General features: G+C 40.7%; 1 protein-coding gene across 2 annotated transcripts in view; it reads right to left on the bottom strand.

The window, feature by feature from the left end:
• The window catches only part of LOC126183723 (thrombospondin type-1 domain-containing protein 7A-like), a 1149604-nt gene that overhangs the window by 194957 nt on the left and 933868 nt on the right, over nucleotides 1-20779 (bottom strand). For both annotated transcript variants that reach the window (XM_049925914.1, XM_049925915.1), the window contains one exon: nucleotides 11404-11598. In XM_049925914.1, coding sequence (XP_049781871.1) covers nucleotides 11404-11598 — 195 coding nt within the window. The remainder of the gene's footprint in view (nucleotides 1-11403; nucleotides 11599-20779) is intronic.

Below are 20779 nucleotides of genomic sequence, written 5' to 3'. Positions count from 1 at the left end.
GTTTTATATACACTGATTCCTGTCCAGAGTGTAGCAATTTTTCTTAATTTTTGGCAGATACAGTGCGATACACAAGTGGTATTAGGAACCGTGAGTAACCAATAGTAGTCTGCAGGTTAAAAGCCAACGGAATAGAAGTTTGAGTCGGGTCAGAAGCCAAGGCAATGTAGGTATTCAGCCAGCAGACAATCAGTCTAGGTGTTGAACTAGCAACCCAGAAACGCGCGGGTTACCGTATAGAACATCCACGTGGCTAGTATTCGATGACATAAGTTCGGCTAGAAGTAATCAGCGGATGGTAACATCGAGGCTGTAGTAAATGACAGCATGGTCTTGTCTTCTCAGCTGACTAAGGAGATCAAACTCTTGTAGCTGTAAATAAGAAGTATCAGTCCAAATCGGATTAATTTTAATTTTCCTGGTTATTACCAGTTCCGGTTCCGCAGCAGACCAATTTCTGAAACATGTAACACAAAACAGAAAATGACGTGCTATTTCTAGTAAGGAACCGTAATAAGACCACCCCCCTCCCTCAGCCCCAGTAAAAGCGTAAAATAAGTTTACAAGTCCACACAACGAACCTGTACGCGGAGCCTATGTGTTATTACTAAGTGGTATCAATCACCGACTGCCGATCTTATAACACAGCGTACTGGTTCCTCATGTGGACTTGAAAACTGATTCGTGCATTTACGATGGTTACTTCATTATGAATCCTTGATGATTGTGTCATCTGCTGTTGTTGTTATGAACTAATTTGTGTTACATATTTCAGGAACTGGTCTGATGAAGGTTCTTACATAAGTGAAACAGGCAACCACCAGTAAAATTAAAATAAACTGCAGTTATATTAGTACATTATACTGTAATTGTAGTAAGTGTAATCGCTGTCGTTTCCTCATAATGCCGAAAATTCTTGTATCTGTGCCTCCAAACTCGTTATGATTAGTCATTTGGTCTTGCTTCTAATTGTCCTTTATTACTGCTGCAACATATTAGATTTTTCGATAGCAGGTGTAACCATCGGGTGTTGTTAACGGAGCTGCACGCGGATCGACATTGTGCGAATACGTAGAGGGTTAAGAATGGGTCGTCTTTCTGCAGAACATGCGTACAGTCTGTTGACGCGTCTTCCGATAAGAAGGCGTATGGTCGATCTCCTTGGGCTCAGCAGACGAGACATGCAAGAGTGGCCAGGAGCCGGCCGTATATTCGTATGCTGTAAAGTGCACCCTTCACGTGCCTCTTGGCCCGTTGTTGCCTGGGACGTCGCGGCCAGTGACGATACACCCTCTCGACGAATGTGGCCTCCATACGCACTGGCATCTCTGCCTCACCACTGCTGTGGATGTTATCGCTGGACACCAAACGCTGGGCTTCCTTAACCAAAGGTAAACTACATTGGTCAGCCAGAACATTATGACCAACGACCCACTTTCGATATAAACCTGTCCAGGCGATAGAAGCGTCACCTGGCGAGGAAAGACTGATTGTCAGAAGCACGCACGGCGCATGTAGTATCAGTGAGGTTCCTGCCCGTGTGCAGAATGGGGATGGCGCCCGATCTATCTGAGTTTGACCGAGGGAAGATTTTGATGGCCTGTAGGCTCGGTACGGGCATTTCGGAAACTGCACGACTTGTCAGGGTTCGAAGATTGCTAGGTGAGTGTCTTCAACACATGACGAAACCAAGGTGAAACCACGTCCAGGTGTTGTGGGGTCAGGTAGCCTCCCCTCGTTACAGATGTCAGAAGTCGTTGGCTGGGCAGACTGGTAAAACACGAAAGGCGACAACTGTGACGGAAGTAACATCAGACTTTAATGCTGGGCAGAGTACAAGTGTGTCTGAACACACAGTGCAGCCAACACTCCTAACGATGGGCCTTTGCAGCCAATGACCCATGCATGTGCCAATGTTAACACCACGACATCAGCAACTACGACTGAAATGGGTACGTGACCATCGACACTGAACTTTGGCGCGTGGACAGAGCGTTGCATAGTCTGATAGATCCCGATACCTTCTCCATCATGACGATGGGAGGGCGCGAATCTGTCGTCTACCTTGGCAATAGCTCCTTGACATCTGTACTGCGGGACGGAGGCAAACTGGTGGCGGCTCCATTATGCTCGGGCAACATTCTCGTGGGCATCCATGGATCCAGTGGAGCTCTTGCAAGGCACCATGACAGTCAAGGAGTATCTTACACGGGCTGCAGACCACGGCCACCCTTTCATAACAATCGTGTTTCCCGACGAAGGTGGCATTTTTCAGCAAGATAATGTAATGTATGTCAGAAGGCCAGAAGTGTTATGGAGTGGTTAGAGGAACATAGTGGCGAGTTCTAATTGACGTGCTGGCCCAGAAACTCGCCACATATGAAACCGGTCGAATGCATCTGGGATGTCTGAACATTGCGTCAGGGCTCATAGAACTCCTCCCCGGAATTTACGGGTTTAGGTGATTTGTGTCTGCAGATTGTAACGGAACATATTAAAGGCTTTACTGTACCGAAGTATGCCATACCCTCCAAATTCAACCAGTTTAACGAGTATTTATGATTATAGAAAAGTTATTGTGTATGTTAACAATGATTGCATAACATGTCTCCATAAACAGTCAACTCATTAAATTATACTGAATAACTGACCCACACAAAAGTTTATACCACTTGATCACTGATACAGCAAATGTCATCATGTAAAAACACTAAGTTCATCTTAAATAATTAATATGAAGTACGAAAAATAGTGGCCAACTTAGGTATTTTGGATCTCCTTAAATAAAAATCACCCAGTGAAACCTATTTGTTCACTAGGAGCGTTTTCACTCAGTATTCACGTAATCAATCCTATTATAGACGAAAACCAATGTAATTCTTAATAATTCATGTTATTTACTTATTTATGCGAATTAGAGAAGTCAATTGACAAACTTCTAAAAAACGGCCTTTTTGTAACAAAGAATTATTCTGTCAAGTCAACAAATCTGTCTGTCATTTTAATAACATGTTAAATTATGTCACTCGATGCAAATTAATAACTTTTCTGCACAAATTATGATAACAGATGTACATGTGACTTGTAAACTATATCTCTTTTTAGTAGTTCTTTGACAATGTTATAAATACAAGCAACAAGAACGGTCGGGGAGCAGTCTGAATGTCACTTTGGTAAAGTGTGTTTGTGTGTTATTGTTTGAGGTGGACAAACAATGCAAAGAACATGTAACGGAAGTACTACTTTGTGTTGAGTCATGGTCTTTGGTGGACAGTGGAATTAAGATGGCCACCAGAGTAATAAATATTTGAAGTTTACATATTTGTTGGTTTCGCTCGTTCTTTATCATCAAAAGCACATAAAAAACACGGGACCTCATGTTTTTAACCCTAGACAACCAGATTTAGAGCCAGCACAGCATCGAGACACAGCAGCGATCCAGCAAGTAGCAGCGATTACCACAACACAATGCATTTTAATGGCGCTAACCTAACATCAAGTGCTAACAAGCTCCGTAAATGGGAGTGAAATAGTGCGATTATAGCAATTAGCTATATCTACGACCAGGCGACCATAACAAAAGTGGGGGCTCGTCCGGGATCTTTAAGTGCATCGATGATAATAGTGCAGCGATAAATTTCGTATGTGCTTAGCACTCCAAAAAAGTTTATTTGTGCAGTGTGGCAACAGTGAAAATATGTCAAAATTAAATAAATAAATAAATAACGTGTGTTAGTGCGACTACGAAAAACTATCATCACACCGCTCGGAAGATTAACGTCTGGATTATGCCAATGGAATTCATCAATCAAGACTTCAGCTTCGATAAAACCGAATAGAAGTGAAGAAAGCCAACAGGAACACCGACCACGACATCTTAGCATAGCTACATAAAGCAAGGTATTTTGTTGTTGTCATTTAAAATAATTAATAGTTAACATGTCTCTACCTGAGAGTGATGAGATCGTAGGAAATGTAAAAATTGAACTAGGGGATGGTGAACAATTAAGCTTAACAGAGTGGCTAGCAGAGTTTGCAACTCAAATAAGCTCGCAACTTAAACAATCGAGTGAACAAGTAAGTTTGAATTTTGATCTATTAAGTACTCATCTCAATGAGAAGTGTGAGGAAATTAAAACTACCCTCAGTAAGGACACTAGAGAACAGTTGATACACTTCAGAAAAGAATTTCAAGTTAAAGTTTAAATGAAAACATACAAGCGAACACAGACAGCACTGCTGTCATCTACAACAGAGTAGATACTGAAGCTAAAAGATTAGATCAGAGAATAGACAAAACATCAAAAAACCTTAAACAAGAATACAACCTATATACCACTAATGTAGATACAAAAGTAGAAAATACACACACTAAATATACACAATTGGAGGACGCATTGATGTCCAAACAAACGATTTACAATCAAAATACAATGTATGGGCACATCCAAGTGAAATGCTTTCCTGGTGAAAATCTGCACCCTATTGACTTTATTCACCAATGTAAGGATATGTTTGTTGAAGGAATGTCAGATAACATAAAAATTAAGTTAGTAAAACGGTTTCTAGAAGGGGAGGCCCTATCCTGGGCAAATGAGAATAATGATTCTTGGAATACTTTTGAAGAGTTTGAAGCTAAGTTTATTTGCAAATTTTGGTCACAATCCATACAAGCCAGATTAAAGTCAGAATTTCTAAATGGACCAGTGTATAGAGGGAAAGTAGGGGGAATGCAAAAATTTTGCAGAGATCAATTGAAAAAACTTGCTCACTTGAATAACTCTTTTGATATTATGACACAAATTGATGTTTTAAAAAGAAGGTTACCAGAGAGACTGCAGTGGGAATTGGTCCATGGACCAGACGATTCAATGGAAGAGTTCCTGAAATTTGTAGATAGATTAGATAGGGCCTTGGAAAGAGAAAATAACCAAAGTTTTGGCTCTGGCAACAACCAGTATGGGGGGTGGAACAGGAATGTTAATAGAGATTATTATGGGAGGAAAGACTTTGAAAATTCTGGAAGTAATGCTCCAAATAGGGGAGATAGGAGATATGAAAATGATTTCAGAAACAATACACAGGAGGGAGGATGGAGGAGAGATAACAGGAAAGATAGAAATAGGTATTGGGGAAGAGAACAAGATAGAAGGGGGTTTGTTGAAACTAGTGAACAAAACGACAATTACAAACGGACAGACCGAGGGAACCAGCCGAGAAACGGTGGACAGTCCCACTAGATGTCCGTAGTTTTGGGGCTAGACAATATTATGACAGGACAACACATAACCGAAACTGGAGAAGGAGAAGATACAATGTAAAGAGTAAGTACCCTGAAAATACTGATGTTGTTAGAATGAATAAATTAGAATTTAATAAAAGATTTTGGGATACTATGAGTAAAAGTGATACAGTTAATAAAAACAGTGTTCAAGCACAGGTAGTTAGTGAAAGTGCGGAAGTTGAAGGTATTGCAGAGTTCCATAGTTGGGCTGAAAAAGATACTGGTGTTAATAACAAGTCAGACACACCACAAATAGAATCTATTTTGGGGGGTTTATTTGATAAGAAGGGGGATGATGAAGTGTTTAATGGAGCCAAAGACTCAATTGCTGAGATTCAGATACATAGGGGGGAAACTGAAGATGGGGTTGTTGTGGAGGAGGAGGAAGAAGTAATAGAGGGACATTTAAATAATGATCCTAAATCAAGTGATGTTATTGATGAGAGTGTGGAGGAAGAAATAAAAGTATTTGTAGAATTGAAAAGTGATTATGTGGTAAAGGTAAGTGATGTGACAAACATGGGTAAAAATGAGGTTAATTTAAGTGAAATGCAGACTAGGGAATGTGTATCTGAGGACAAGCTATTGCCTATTGGGAACTATGAAACACTAATCTATGAGAATGGTAATAATAATAATAATATTAATGAAAATATAAAGGGATGGAATGTAAATCTGTGTTTTCAAGAAAAAGGGGAAAAGTTTTTAGAAGTTTTGTGGAACAACTATGGAAACTGTATAAACAAAGATGCCTTTTGGAAAGAATAAGCAAAGGTAAGTGCAACCTTGTATCCTACATGGTGGATAAGAATCCGTAGTGGACTTTATAAAAAAGGGGGTGAAAACAGTAGTTTGTTAAGTGACAACACAGTGTTAAAAGGAACAGATGAAAACAAAGGTTTGTTTAAATGTCAATGCTTTGCAAACAGAGAGGGATGTGTCTAAGAGTAGGAAAGAGACAGTAGACTTAGGAACTAAAGAAATTGAAAATGATCTATTGTTTGAAAATACTGAACTAGACAAAGATGTTAAGCTAGGTTGTCCATATGTTAAAGTAAACATTGACATTTGTCCATTTGAAATAAAAGAAAGCCCACATCCTAATGCGTATAGACTTATCTTTCCCAGATCAAGAAGGTTATTTGGATTAAGAAACATCACTGAATTGAAACCATATAAACATGATTAAGCACATTTCCCTGTTTGAATACAGTTACTTACCCATTTTCCATAAAGCATGTTATCAGCAAAGATTTTTACTGGGTGTGTCAAATAGCAACTACCACTCATCCTACAGACCCTGGAAAAGTTCCAGGTCTCTGAGAGAATGTTTTTATATTTTTATTGTCACTATTGAATATTAAATTTTGAGACATCTTCTTTACTTGCAACGGGCAACAAGGTGACAAACATTTATTACTTTCCTTTTGTATTGTTGAATATGGGACATACTTGCACCAAATAAAAGACAATGTAAAAATTGTTGGGCAAGACACATCATTTTGTGACTATTGTGTTCTTAGGCATAAGATTTGTATACAATTCTCTACAGCTAATCAGATGTTCACCAAGTTTGATGTTTGTGTTATTTTGTGACCAATTTAAGTGTCCAATTTTGGCATTCATATGTTCTTGTACTGTCTTGACTATGTCTCGCTATGGGAGACAATATTTAAAAAAACTCTTCCTTTTTTTCAAATGCATATTATATTCATACATGTGACTTCTCTAGTGTTTGTGTTTATATATCATATCCATACTTATAATTCTGTTCTTTGTTTTCATTTCTTTTATGTGGCTCAAAAAGAACAGACAGTTGCAATATTTTCCTATGGACATATGACCTGTCCATCTATGTAATATATTTATGTTCCTTCTATTATCTTGATTAATCTGTGACTCAACGAGAACTGACTTTGAAATAATTTACATATATTTTTTATATATCTTAAAATCGCATCTGATATATTTGTGTCTGTTTTTGATCATTTTCCATGTGGCTCACTGGGAGCAAAGATTAACATTTTTTTTACTTTCATATATTACTAAATATTTTTATTATGCTGTCATACTGAATGACATAACACAAAGTGCATTTGAAACAACACAACTAAAATATTTGCAGGAAAAAGTCATTTTGAAACGTTGTAACGGTCCTTGTATACATACACATTATGCATAGTAAAAGTAGTACTTTTCCAAATTTTAACAATTTGACACATTTGTCCTAGTCGGCTAATATCATTAACGTTCTGTAAATGATATTACCCGAGGGGGGTATTGTAACGGAACATATTAAAGGCTTTACTGTACCGAAGTATGCCATACCCTCCAAATTCAACCAGTTTAATGAGTATTTATGATTATAGAAAAGTTATTGTGTATGTTAACAATGATTGCATAACATGTCTCCATAAACAGTCAACCCATTAAATTATACTGAATAACTGACCCACACAAAAGTTTATATCACTTGATCACTGATACAGCAAATGTCATCATGTAAAAACACTAAGTTCATCTTAAATAATTAATATGAAGTACGAAAAATAGTGGCCAACTTAGGTATTTTGGATCTCCTTAAATAAAAATCACCCAGTGAAACCTATTTGTTCACTAGGAGCGTTTTCACTCAGTATTCACGTAATCAATCCTATTATAGACGAAAACCAATGTAATTCTTAATAATTCATGTTATTTACTTATTTATGCGAATTAGAGAAGTCAATTGACAAACTTCTAAAAAACGGCCTTTTTGTAACAAAGAATTATTCTGTCAAGTCAACAAATCTGTCTGTCATTTTAATAACATGTTAAATTATGTCACTCGATGCAAATTAATAACTTTTCTGCACAAATTATGATAACAGATGTACATGTGACTTGTATACTAAATCTCTTTTTAGTAGTTCTTTGACAATGTTATAAATACAAGCAACAAGAACGGTCGGGGAGCAGTCTGAATGTCACTTTGGTAAAGTGTGTTTGTGTGTTATTGTTTGAGGTGGATAAACAATGCAAAGAACATGTAACGGAAGTACTACTTTGTGTTGAGTCATGGTCTTTGGTGGACAGTGGAATTAAGATGGCCACCAGAGTAATAAATATTTGAAGTTTACATATTTGTTGGTTTCGCTCGTTCTTTATCATCAAAAGCACATAAAAAACACGGGACCTCATGTTTTTAACCCTAGACAACCAGATTTAGAGCCAGCATCAGCATCGAGACACAGCAGCGATCCAGCAAGTAGCAGCGATTACCACAACACAATGCATTTTAATGGCGGTAACCTAACATCAAGTGCTAACAAGCTCCGTAAATGGGAGTGAAATAGTGCGATTATAGCAATTAGCTATATCTACGACCAGGCGACCATTACAAGATGTGGTGCCAACTCCTTCCAGTGACCTACCAAGGCCTCGTTGCTTCCATGCCACGAAGCGTCGCCGTTGTTCTCGTGTCAAAGATGGACATATTCAATCGCAATATATTCACGATCGCAATATTCTGGTTGAACAGTGTACAACGGAGCGAAGAAAAGTTCTATTTCCAAGTGGCGGACAAATCTTACTCTTAATACGGAACCTTTTTTAAGTTCTACCTCTTTTGAAGACAGATTTCTGGCATGAGGAAGGAACTAATGGAGTGCAAGATAGGATTCGGATTTTAATGTGGGTGGTGTGCTGCTCCTTTAGCTCGATTTATGGCGCCGTCTGTCATGTGACACCAATTCCAGTATCACCGTCCATGGTATAGGTTTCTTCGCAGAATATCCGTACTGTTTGAACATGTAATGCCGGAAAACAATCTTCCTTGTTAAGCTGTCTGCGTCAGAAATCGTGTACGCTCCTCACGCCAACTTCATGAGGAACTCCGTTCGTTGGTGCGATGGGTGGTAACATGTTGCAGTTAGATAAAGGTTGATAGGTGTAGGTTTGGTCTAATCTCTGTGTTTGAAATTACATCGTGCGTTTTCTAAACAAGGGTGAGAACTGTGTAAAAGCTTACTTCTGTCAGATTATTCGCATTGTGCAGGAGAAATGTGTGAAACATTATTGTCACACAAGGTTTCGACAACCTGAAAAATCCGTCTTGGAGATTGTGTAGGAAAGAAAAATGCAGCCCAAAGCTTCAGAATGACGAATATTTATTTTTTCAGTGAACCACGAAGAGAAATGTACATTTGTCTATACGTGTTGTAAATTCAACCGCATAGCCTTGAATGAAAGTTACAGAAAATAAAGCGAAGTAGACAAGTGACAGGTGGCTCTTCTTGTGTCTTGTTTAGATAGTCACTCTAGCTGGCTGGGACTGTATACTACGACGGGAGACGTCTTTTCGTCAGCAATGTCGTTAGACATGAATTAATCTAAACTATTTTTTCTGAGTGCATTAGTGTCACGATCTAAAACTGAATACAGTAGAGGCGTGGTTTCTCCCGGATTTGTGTTCTCTATCGTGTGGTAGGCAGGTACAGGGGGTGGACAAAAATATGGAAATATCAAAAACGCAATACATTATCATGTGTAATACAGCGTAGGAGAAGGCTAGCATTCAAAACGGTTTTCACTTGTCTCGGAATGGATAAACGCAGGTGCTGTATGGTTTCTAAGCGAATATGATACCATTCTTCCTGCAAAACAGTGGCACGTTCAGGTAACCATGATGGGCGTGGATAGCGATCACGCACCTTTCGCTCCGAAGTAGACCACAAAGTCTCAATAATATTGAGATGTGGTGACTTTGGTGACCAGGGGAGATGTGATAATTCATCCTTGTGGTCACAAAACCAGTCCGGGGCGATTCGAGCTGTGTGAACAGGACCTTGTCATCTTGGAATACAGCATCACCACTGGAGTACAAACATTGCACCGTGGGATGTACCTCATCAACCAAAATGTTCATATAATCCTTGGTAGAAGTGCGACCTGTCAAAGTAACTATGGGGCCCATGGAATACAGCGATATGCTCAAATAACCATAGAACCTCCGTCATGTTTCACTCGTGGGACCAGAAACTGGAACAGAAATGGGAAACAGTGTGAAAAGAGAGTCATCCGACTAAAGGACATTCTTTCATTGCTCCAAATTCTAGGTTTTATTGCGTCGGCACAATGTTTTCCTGTTATGTGAATTTCATTGCTAATGCGTGGTTTTGGAATTACGGCTCGCCCTACAGTTCCCTGCTTATGGAGCTCCACTCTTGTTGTTTTGGTGTTGACAGGGTTTGCGAATGGGACATTCAGTTCTGCAGTGACTTGTGCAGCTGTCGGCCTCTTTATTTTTCATCACAATCCTCTTCAACGACCATCCATCACGATCACTCAACAGACACTTTCCTCCGCGTTGTTACTTAGCGGATGTTGTTTTTCCGCTTTCCCTGTATGCTGTATAAATCTTCTACACGGTGCCTCCTCAAACATCAAACACTTTGGCTACCTTGGTTACGGAAGCACCCACCATACATGCACCAATAGTTTGTCCATGTTGAAATTCACTGAGTTCCGACATAACGCATTTGGTATTACACAGAACACTCTTTTGACCACCACTGATACTTGCAACGTATTGACGACATTAAACAGGTGCCGTTCGTGGTCACGTACAGCAGCGCATCCTGCAGGATTGGCTAGCATCTTCATTTATATCCAAGTAGGCGTTTACCGTGCTGGTTCTATATTTTGTCCAGCCCCTGTATCTGTCAACCAAAGCAGTATTTCTCAAGATGTGTGTGTAAGTACGTCCCGACTGACCAGTTAGGCCATACCAAGTGTGAGTTTATGCCGAACCAAGAAGGCTTCCCTTTTCCCCGGGGGCCGTACAAATTTCAGCGGAGACTCGGAGGCGTCAGAACCGAGGTGTCCTGTTTAAGGAATTAATATTTGGACGTGGAGATTGAAATACAGATAGATGACCTTTATGACTATGAAATATTTATATATGCTGATTATCAGTATCGCAAAGAATGTAATATCTGCGTGTAATAATTACTTAAGTGATTTCCAGCGTAATATGTGTAAAAACTACAATGCACTTAAAATGTTTCTACAGACATTACATTACACCATAGTTTTTGTTATTTTTACATAAAAATACGTTTTAAGTTTCGCATTGTTACCAATCAGTTCGCGTGTCCTCTTGCTTTCCAGGCAGCTGTGAGTGCACGGAGACCATTCTGACCACTCGGAAACCACGCAGTTATACGTACAGTCGGCGTAGCAAGGCTCTGAGGTTGCCGGAATTTTTGGGTGTTGCTCGATGCAGTTGCTCGGTTCCACTTTGTTCATGCGATGTTTGGGGTTACACCAAATAGCTGGAAACACACAAGCACATGTTACTGAAAAAAAAAACAGGCCATGACACTGAAAAAGAAAATTATTTGATTATATTGGATGAATATGTCTTCTGTAGGGGAGGGATAGATTACAAGAAATTTATGGAATGTGGAAATTGTCCTTAAACGAAGTATGCCATTCTAAAAATCAAGAGATGTCGTATTTTATGTCTCTACCGAGCGCAGGCTTGGAAGAACAATGATGTTTTCTTGGTATGAATTGAAGTGTAGTGTGGTGTGCTGCAGACGCATTTCTTTCTTACTATTTTGCATCCTGTTTCCTGAATGAGACTAATGTGGTTTGTAAATTGTTTAACATGGCTTTCCAATTTACATTTGCTCAAAGTACACGAATAACTCAAATTTCTCGCTGACGAAGCACAACAGGCCACAGTTTCTTCTCATCACAGGTACACGCTTGACTTGAAAGAGCTACAAAATAAAAAAAGAAACTGGAATGGGAACAGCCAACCACAGAGTCACTCGCAGTAAAGGAAATAGAGGCATTTTCAGCCAGTCAGTTTCGAGACATATTGATTAAATTTTCCCCTGGTCCGACTGAAATATCTGAGTTGATGATACCGTGGTTGACACAGCAAGGCTATCAAACTAATATCAGATAACACTCCTTCTGAACTTCTAAGAAATTCTATACGTTGTAATGGTAGGGGGAAGGAGGTTTGGTGTTGGAAGATACTGTTGTACTGATTCATGCTAGACGACGGGCAGTCACGCAAACATGAACACAGGTAGGAACACTGTAACGCAACGGACTTGGGCTCTACAAAACACGGAATGCAGGACAACAAATAGTACCATAAAATGTGACATGCAATGTAAGATTTCCGCAGCGAAAATATATTTCAGACAAGAGATTGAGAGTTGGTTTATTATGGTTATAGTTATTTCCGTACTTTTATTTCTGAGTAAAACGATGTCCATACACGATAGAACAGCAAAGCTAGAACATACGTAAAAGAAAAGAGTTGATTACGCTAATATTGGCTGTCCATAATTTTATGAAATTTAAAGTGAATATCTTGTTTTTTATGCACTATTGCCAGGTATACACTGTGTAACAGATGAATTATAAGTAATGTGAGGTCCTTCATGCTTTCTGCCCGTTATCTAGTATGAACCGGTACAATAGTATCTTCCAAGACCAACCCAACTTCCTCCTTACCATTTCAAGTCTCTTTACACCCTCTTAGGCGCATACATTCCTCAGGCCGAAAGCAACTAATTTAAGGTTAGTATGTATAAACTTGCATATATACTGTTGCTCATTTAAATAGCGATGTAACACTAAGAAGGATGACAGGAGGAATATAAGAATTAATTAGTCGGTGATTTGGGAATTTATAGGGCGATAAAGTCAGTACGCAGATTTACCACCTCTGGCAGCAGCAATGGCTCTAACCCGGCTGGGCATTGAGTCGAACTGAGCTTGGATGACAGTATGGGTACGTCAATCCATGGTTTTTCAACTTTGTGCCAGTGTTCATCAAACGTAGTGGTTGGCAACTGGTGGAATGGTAATCTCTCGGCAGCTCATGGCGTGATGTTTTCAGTAGGTAAAAGATCTGGGGACCGTTCTTGCCAGGACAGCAGTCGAAGACTCTGTGTCGAGGTAGGTTATGATAGCACGGAAAAAATGCGAACTTGCGTTAACTTGTTGAACGATAATGTTACAGACGCCTCGAAACCAAGGCACAGTCACAGGTTTTAACACGAACGACCGCCGTTCGAATTACCGTCTATGAAAACCAGGTATGATCGTGTTGGGTCCATTCGACTATGACAAATGTAATCTGGCAACATCTAATGTACTCAGAACAACCACGTACGGTACGTCCATTGTGATTCTCTACGCGGAACCGAGAATCGTTTGTAAAGACGACGTGGAGACACTCCTGTGTCCAGTGTTGTCACTGACCACGTCAGAGGAAGCCTCAACAGTGGTCGCCCTGCTGATAGTACGCGGTGCTCCAGACGGAGCAGCACAGTCCGCGAGAACAGTTGTCTTGCTGCAAATAAACCCATTTTCTGCCTCAAGGTACGTAACGTGGCAGAACGATCGTGCACTATCGAGCAGTCAATATTTCTGTCCTCTGAGGCACTAGTCGCGTGGTTATACAAAGATCCTGCATGGCACTGAGAACGCGTCCTCATGAATCTGTCAATTCGTACTGGCATGACGGTTGTGCGATCCCGACCGACGTGAGCAGCAATGTTGCGGAACGATAAAACGCTGTCTCGATAGGCCTCGATCCTGTCGCTAACGAATTCCGACACGTGCTCCTAGAATTTTCGCTTTCTTACACGAAACATAACACAAGCTTCTTAGAAACAACTAAAATTCCAACGCGATTTCTGAATTAAAAACGCTATGCATAATCTTTTCTGACACGGTTTTTTTCCGAAGAGACGTCAGGCGCATTTTCTCTGGTGTTTCGGCAGTTATTTGCAATTTATTCTATGAAGCGTTTAGCTGGCGTTAGCCCAAAAAAATCTTGCTCATCATATCTTTCATACGACGTCCAGCGTCATCGGAAAGCGTCGGTTTGTTTCCCATTACAAAAAAAATGATTTTTAAAGTGGAATTTTACGTGCCCATTCGACAGAGTGGTTCCAAAATAGTCTAGTGCGATATTCATTTCATCAGTGTGTTTTAACAGGGACAATGAAACATAAAGAATAACAACTGCTGCATCAGCGACGCCAGAGTCCTGGCCCAAGCTGCCTGCTACCGCCACACAGAAGCGCTACTCAGGCGTTGTTGGAGTACGGGTTTTACTGCTCGTATTAATACATATCGATAAAACGATTAACGCACTTGAGTAATTTGGAACCGCTCTATCGAATGCGAGCGTAAAATTTCACTCATCATCATCATCATCATCATCATTTAAGACTGATTATGCCTTTCAGCGTTCAGTCTGGAGCATAGCCCCCCTTATACAGTTCCTCCATGATCCCCTATTCAGTGCTAACATTGGTGCCTCTTCTGATGTTAAACCTATTACTTCAAAATCATTCTTAACCGAATCCAGGTACCTTCTCCTCGGTCTACCCCGACTCCTCCTACCCTCTACTGCTGAATCCATGAGTCTCTTGGGTAACCTTGCTTCTCCCATGCGTGTAACATGACCCCACAATCTAAGCCTGTTCGCCCTGACTGCTACATCTATAGAGTTCATTCCCAGTTTTTCTTTGATTTCCTCATTGTGTACACCCTCCTGCCATTGTTCCCATCTACTAGTACCTGCAATCATCCTAGCTACTTTCATATCCGTAACCTCAACCTTGTTGATAAGGTAACCTGAATCCACCCAGCTTTCGCTCCCATACAGCAAAGTTGGCCGAAAGATTGAACGGTGCACAGATAACTTAGTCTTGGTACTGACTTCCTTCTTGCAGAAGAGAGTAGATCGTAGCTGAGCGCTCACTGCATTAGCTTTGCTACACCTCGCTTCCAGTTCTTTCACTGTGTTGCCATCCTGTGAGAATATGCATCCTAAGTACTTGAAACCATCCACCTGTTCTAACTTTGTTCCTCCTATTTGGCACTCAATCCGTTTATATTTCTTTCCCACTGACATTACTTTCGTTTTGGAGATGCTAATCTTCATACCATAGTCCTTACATTTCTGATCTAGCTCTGAAATATTACTTTGCAAACTTTCAATCGAATCTGCCATCACAACTAAGTCATCCGCATATGCAAGACTGCTTATTTTGTGTTCACATATCTTAATCTCACCAAGCCAGTCTATTGTTTTCAACATATGATCCATAAATAATATGAACAACAGTGGAGACAGGTTGCACCCTTGTCTTACCCCTGAAACTACTCTGAACCATGAACTCAATTTACCGTCAACTCTAACTGCTGCCTGACTATCCATGTAAAGACCTTTAATTGCTTGCAAAAGTTTGCCTCCTATTCCATAATCTTGTAGAACAGACAATAACTTCCTCCTAGGAACCCGGTCATATGCCTTTTCTAGATCTATAAAGCATAGATACAATTCCCTGTTCCACTCATAACACTTCTCCATTATTTGCCGTAAGCTAAAGATCTGGTCCTGACAACCTCTAAGAGGCCTAAACCCACACTGATTTTCATCCAATTGGTCCTCAACTAATACTCGCACTTTCCTTTCAACAATACCTGCGAAGATTTTACCCACAACGCTGATTAAAGAGATACCTCTGTAGTTGTTACAATCTTTTCTGTTTCCATGTTTAAAGACTGGTGTGATTACTGCTTTTGTCCAGTCTGATGGAACCTGTCCCGACTCCCAGGCCATTTCAATTATCCTGTGTAGCCATTTAAGACCTGACATTCCACTGTATTTGATGAGTTCCGACTTAATTTCATCCACCCCAGCCGCTTTATTGCACTGCAATCTATTGACCATTTTTTCCACTTCCTCAAATGTGATCCTATTTCCATCATCATTCCTATCCCACTCTACCTCGAAATCTGACACATTACTGATCGCATTTTCACCTACATTGAGCAACTCTTCAAAATATTCCCTCCATCTGCCCAAGGCATCCACAGGATTCACCAGCAGTTTTCCTGACCTGTCCAATATACTTGTCATTTCCTTCTTACCTCCCTTTCGAAGACTGCTAATTACACTCCAGAATGGTTTGCCAGCAGCTTGACCCATAGTCTCCAACCTGTTTCCAAAGTCTTCCCACGATTTCTTCTTGGATGCTGCAATTATCTGTTTGGCTTTGTTTCTTTCTTCAACATAACTTTCTCTGTCTACCTGGGTTCTGGTATGTAGCCATTTTTGATACGCCTTCTTTTTCCTTTTACAGGCTGCCTTGACTGTATCATTCCACCAAGCTGTTTGCTTCATCCTACTTTTACACACTACTGTTCCCAGACATTCTTTAGCCACTTCTAGTACTGTGTCCCTGTACCTTGTCCATTCCTTTTCCAATGACTGTAATTGACTACATTCAACTAACTGGTACCTTTCTGAGATCGCTGTTATGTACTTGTGCCTGATTTCCTTATCCTGAAGTTTCTCCACTCTTATCCTCCTACATATGGACCTGACCTCCTGCACTTTCGGCGTCACAATCCCAATTTCACTGCAGATTAAATAATGATCAGTGTCATCAAAGAATCCCCTGAATACACGTGTGTCCCTAACAGCCTTCCTGAATTCCTGATCTGTTATTATATAGTCAATGACAGATCTGGTTCCCCTGCCTTCCCAAGTATACCGGTGAATGTTCTTATGTTTAAAAAAGGAGTTTGTGATTACTAAGCCCATACTGGCACAGAAATCCGAGAGTTGTTTCCCGTTCCTGTTGGCCTCCATATCCTCTCCAAATTTACCCATAACCTTTTCATACCCTTCTGTTCGATTTCCAATCCTGGCGTTAAAATCACCCATGAGCAGAACACTGTCCTTGTCCTTTACTCTAACAACTACATCACTGAGTGCCTCATAGAAACTATCCATCTTATCTTGATCTGTCCCTTCACAATGCGAATATACTGACACAATCCTAATTTTCTTGCTAGACACTGTCAAATCTATCCACATCAGTCGTTCGTTTACATACCTTATTGCAACTACGCTGGGTTCCATTTCTTTCCTGATGTAAAGCCCTACACCCCATTGTGCTATTCCTGCTTTGACGCCTGACAGGTAGACCTTGTATTCTCCCACTTCCTCTTCTTTCTCACCCCTTACCCGAGTGTCACTAACAGCTAAAACGTCCAGCCCCATCTTACTTGCAGCCTCTGCCAGCTCTACCTTCTTCCCAGAGTAGCCCCCATTGATATTAATAACTCCCCATCTCATTACCATTTGTTTGCCAAGTCGTATCTTCACTTTCAAAAATAATTTAGTTTGTAATAGGAAACAATCCCACACTTTTCGTCGATTCTGTACGTCGTGTGAAAGACATGATAAGTAGGATTTCTTGGAGCTAGCTCTGGCTACATCGCACAGAAAAGAAATTGCAAATATCTGTTGAAACACCAGGAAAAATGCACCTGACGACCCATAGGATAGACACCTGGTATACAACGTGTAGATGACGTTACTTCTGCCTACTTTGTGAGGTTGCGTTGAAATACTACTCTCTTCCCCATCCAAGCATTCAATGGTCTTCACTCTAATTTGACGTTTGTCTTGATGGTACTGCATCTTTAATTGCCAGCAGTGTTACTTATCTACAGTATATTGTAAGTAAGTGCCAGTCGAAGGTAGAAAAGCGTCAAGTACATCGCGTGCATTATAAATAAATTTTATAAGTACGACACTGTCATTGACTGTAGCGTTTCTGCTAGAAGTGAATGTCTCTCCCCTAACCACTATTCATCTTTTTGTAGACAACTCTGGACTAGAAATAGTATAGTGGGACAATATTTAATAAATAAGCGCTTCACCCTCGCAATTAAGAGTTTATCTGTTGTGCCCGAATTAGTTATGTTCACTAAAATGAAATTACGAAGAACTTTTAATGTCTACCTGCAAAATCCTGCAAATATATTGTCTGACTTTCCGGTTATCGGTCGTACCGCCGAATCTCTGTTTAACATGACTACATTTCAGCAAACAACCACGTTACATTATGAGATGCGCGTGGCTTTTTATCTCCCGGGTCTCGCCCGGGGACGTGTTCACTGCACATTGTATCCGTTAATGTTGTACCCGCATCAGAAGCCAGTTCGTTGTTGTTGCAAGGTATCTCTTTTCGATTTTTAATTAACCGAAGTGCGGGTTCCCAGTCCGTGCTAAGGTTGTAGCCGCAGTCGCGGTTGATGAATTTGTCGTATACTCGTATTTCAATCGATTCTTTTATCGAGACAGTCCCAATAGCCTGAAGTTTGCGCCAGGACATTTATACTGTTGTAATGCATTATCTGTAACTGTGAGAGGCAATGCTCTGAGGTTCCAGATTTTCTTCGATGTATTACTCGAATGTAGGGTTTGAAATACTGTCTAAATTTCATTACAACTAACAGCGACGAAACTTTTCTAGGGGTATCGATACCATCAGTGAACAACCCGAGAGTGCTACGGAAGCTATCTGATCAGTCTTTTACGTATATTGCGATCATTAGCTGCTCTTTTACGCTCCCTTTCGGCATCTCACAAGTTACTGTCGGTTCTACTGAAATTTCAATGTTACGTATTGGGTTCTGTCAAAGATTCTTCGAGTCAACGTATATTTGAAATTATACTTCGTAGGATCGTATCTTGGTTATCAAATGACAGTGGGGTACGGTGTTGCTTTTCGGAAACATGCCAGACGTACTACGTACTTGGTTTTGTCTATTAATTAAAAACATATTGTGCGTGAGAAACGTGAGCTGTGTTTCACACTGGTGATGGTGGCGTAACACAAGCTAATACACTGAGAGCACATTCTTTTTCACGAGGAAGTACATAACTTTCGAACAGAGAACATATTCCAGGACCCTGCACAATATGGACGTTGGTTTGCAATTCTGTACATAAGCCACTCGTGACCTGCTTGCAAGAAGGCCTTTTGATAAATATGAGATAGGAAAGGAGCTAATTACGCAGCATATTTTTAATGAAAAACTCTCATAGGAATTCAGTTACGATCTAGGCCCGTTTTCACCTTGAGTAATTTTAACTGAAATACGCACCAAGAGTCTGCGCCGCAGCCAAACGGCAGCTATTAGAAAGTAATAAACTGATTTATTGGGTACGTAATTGTTAAAATTGTGGGTTAGGCCAAATCGACAACAAATAAGCGTACATACTTAGAGGCTGGACAGGAAACACCACTGACGTACGCTGTCATGTTCAGTACCGATGCAAAAGTCGAAATGTACAGTCGCTTATCCCTAGTGAAATTCTGCTTTGCACGAATAGGGAATTAGCAGACACGATTTTCATCTATCGTATCATCTCTCTTAGAGGAGACATCCGACGCGCATTATCTTTCGATAACCATTCCAGCATCTGAAAAAAGCAGTACAAGTGATATCACTAAATGTCCATGAAGCACAATGAACTGTATAGACTCCCTGCCTTGGAATAAGAGGTTCCTGCTCACGAGGGTAAGTCTCATTCGATAAGCAGTCGATTAGTTGCACGAGAAATGAGCGTCATGTACAGTATTGTGAGAATATTAATATGGACACAACAGTTACTGCCATGCTCTTCGCAGAGGGTGCAAGATTTAATTTATCATGAAATCGGACCTCGCGTTGTATTGAGTTAATGTTGGTACGGCGCTATACACGGAGGTGACAAAATTCGTGGAATACTTTCTAATACCGTGTCAGATCTCCTTTTTCCCGGCGTAGTGTAGCAGCTTCACGTGGCATGGGCTCAACAAGTCGATGGAAGTCCCCTGCAGAAATACTGAGCCATGCTCCCTCTGTAGCCGTACATAATTACAGAAATGTTGCCGGTGCAGGATGCTGTGCACGAACTGACCCCTCGATTATGACCCATAAATGTTCGATGGGATTCATTTCGGGCCATCTATGTGGCCAAATCATTTGCTCGAATTGTTCAGAATGTTCTTCAAACCAAAGGTGTGGGCCGGTGATATGGCGCATTGTCATCCATAAAAATTCCATCGTTGTTTGGGAACATTAAGTCAGTGAATGATCTCCAAGTAGCCGAACATAACCATTTCCAGTCAGCAATCGGTTTAGTTGGACAAGAGGACCCAGTCCATTTAATGTAAACACAGCCCACACCATTATGGAGCCATCGTCAGCTTGCACAGTGCCTTTTTGACAACTTGGGCCCATGGCTTCGAGGGGTCTCTGCAACACTCGAAACCTACCATCAGCTCTTACTAACTGAAATCGGGTCTCATCCCACCAGACCACGGTTTTCCAGTCGCCTATGGTCCAATCGATATGGTCACGAGCCCAGAAAAGGCGCTGTAGGTAATGTCGTGCTGTTAGCAAAGGCATTAGCGTCGGTCGTCTGCTGCCATAGCCTGTTACCGCCACATTTCGTCGCTCTTCCCTAACGGATAAGTTCGTCGTACGTTCCACATTGATTTCCGCGGTTATTTCACGCAGTGTAGCTTGTTTGTTAGCACTGATAACTCGACGCAAACGCCGCTGCTCTTGATGATGATGATGATGATGTTTGGTTTGTGGGGCGCTCAACTGCGTGGTTAT

Source organism: Schistocerca cancellata, chromosome 4 (genome assembly GCF_023864275.1).
Source record: "Schistocerca cancellata isolate TAMUIC-IGC-003103 chromosome 4, iqSchCanc2.1, whole genome shotgun sequence".
Lineage (NCBI taxonomy): Eukaryota > Metazoa > Arthropoda > Insecta > Orthoptera > Acrididae > Schistocerca > Schistocerca cancellata.
The sequence above is the reverse complement of the archived record's forward strand: the minus strand, read 5'-3'. Positions and strand labels throughout refer to the sequence as shown.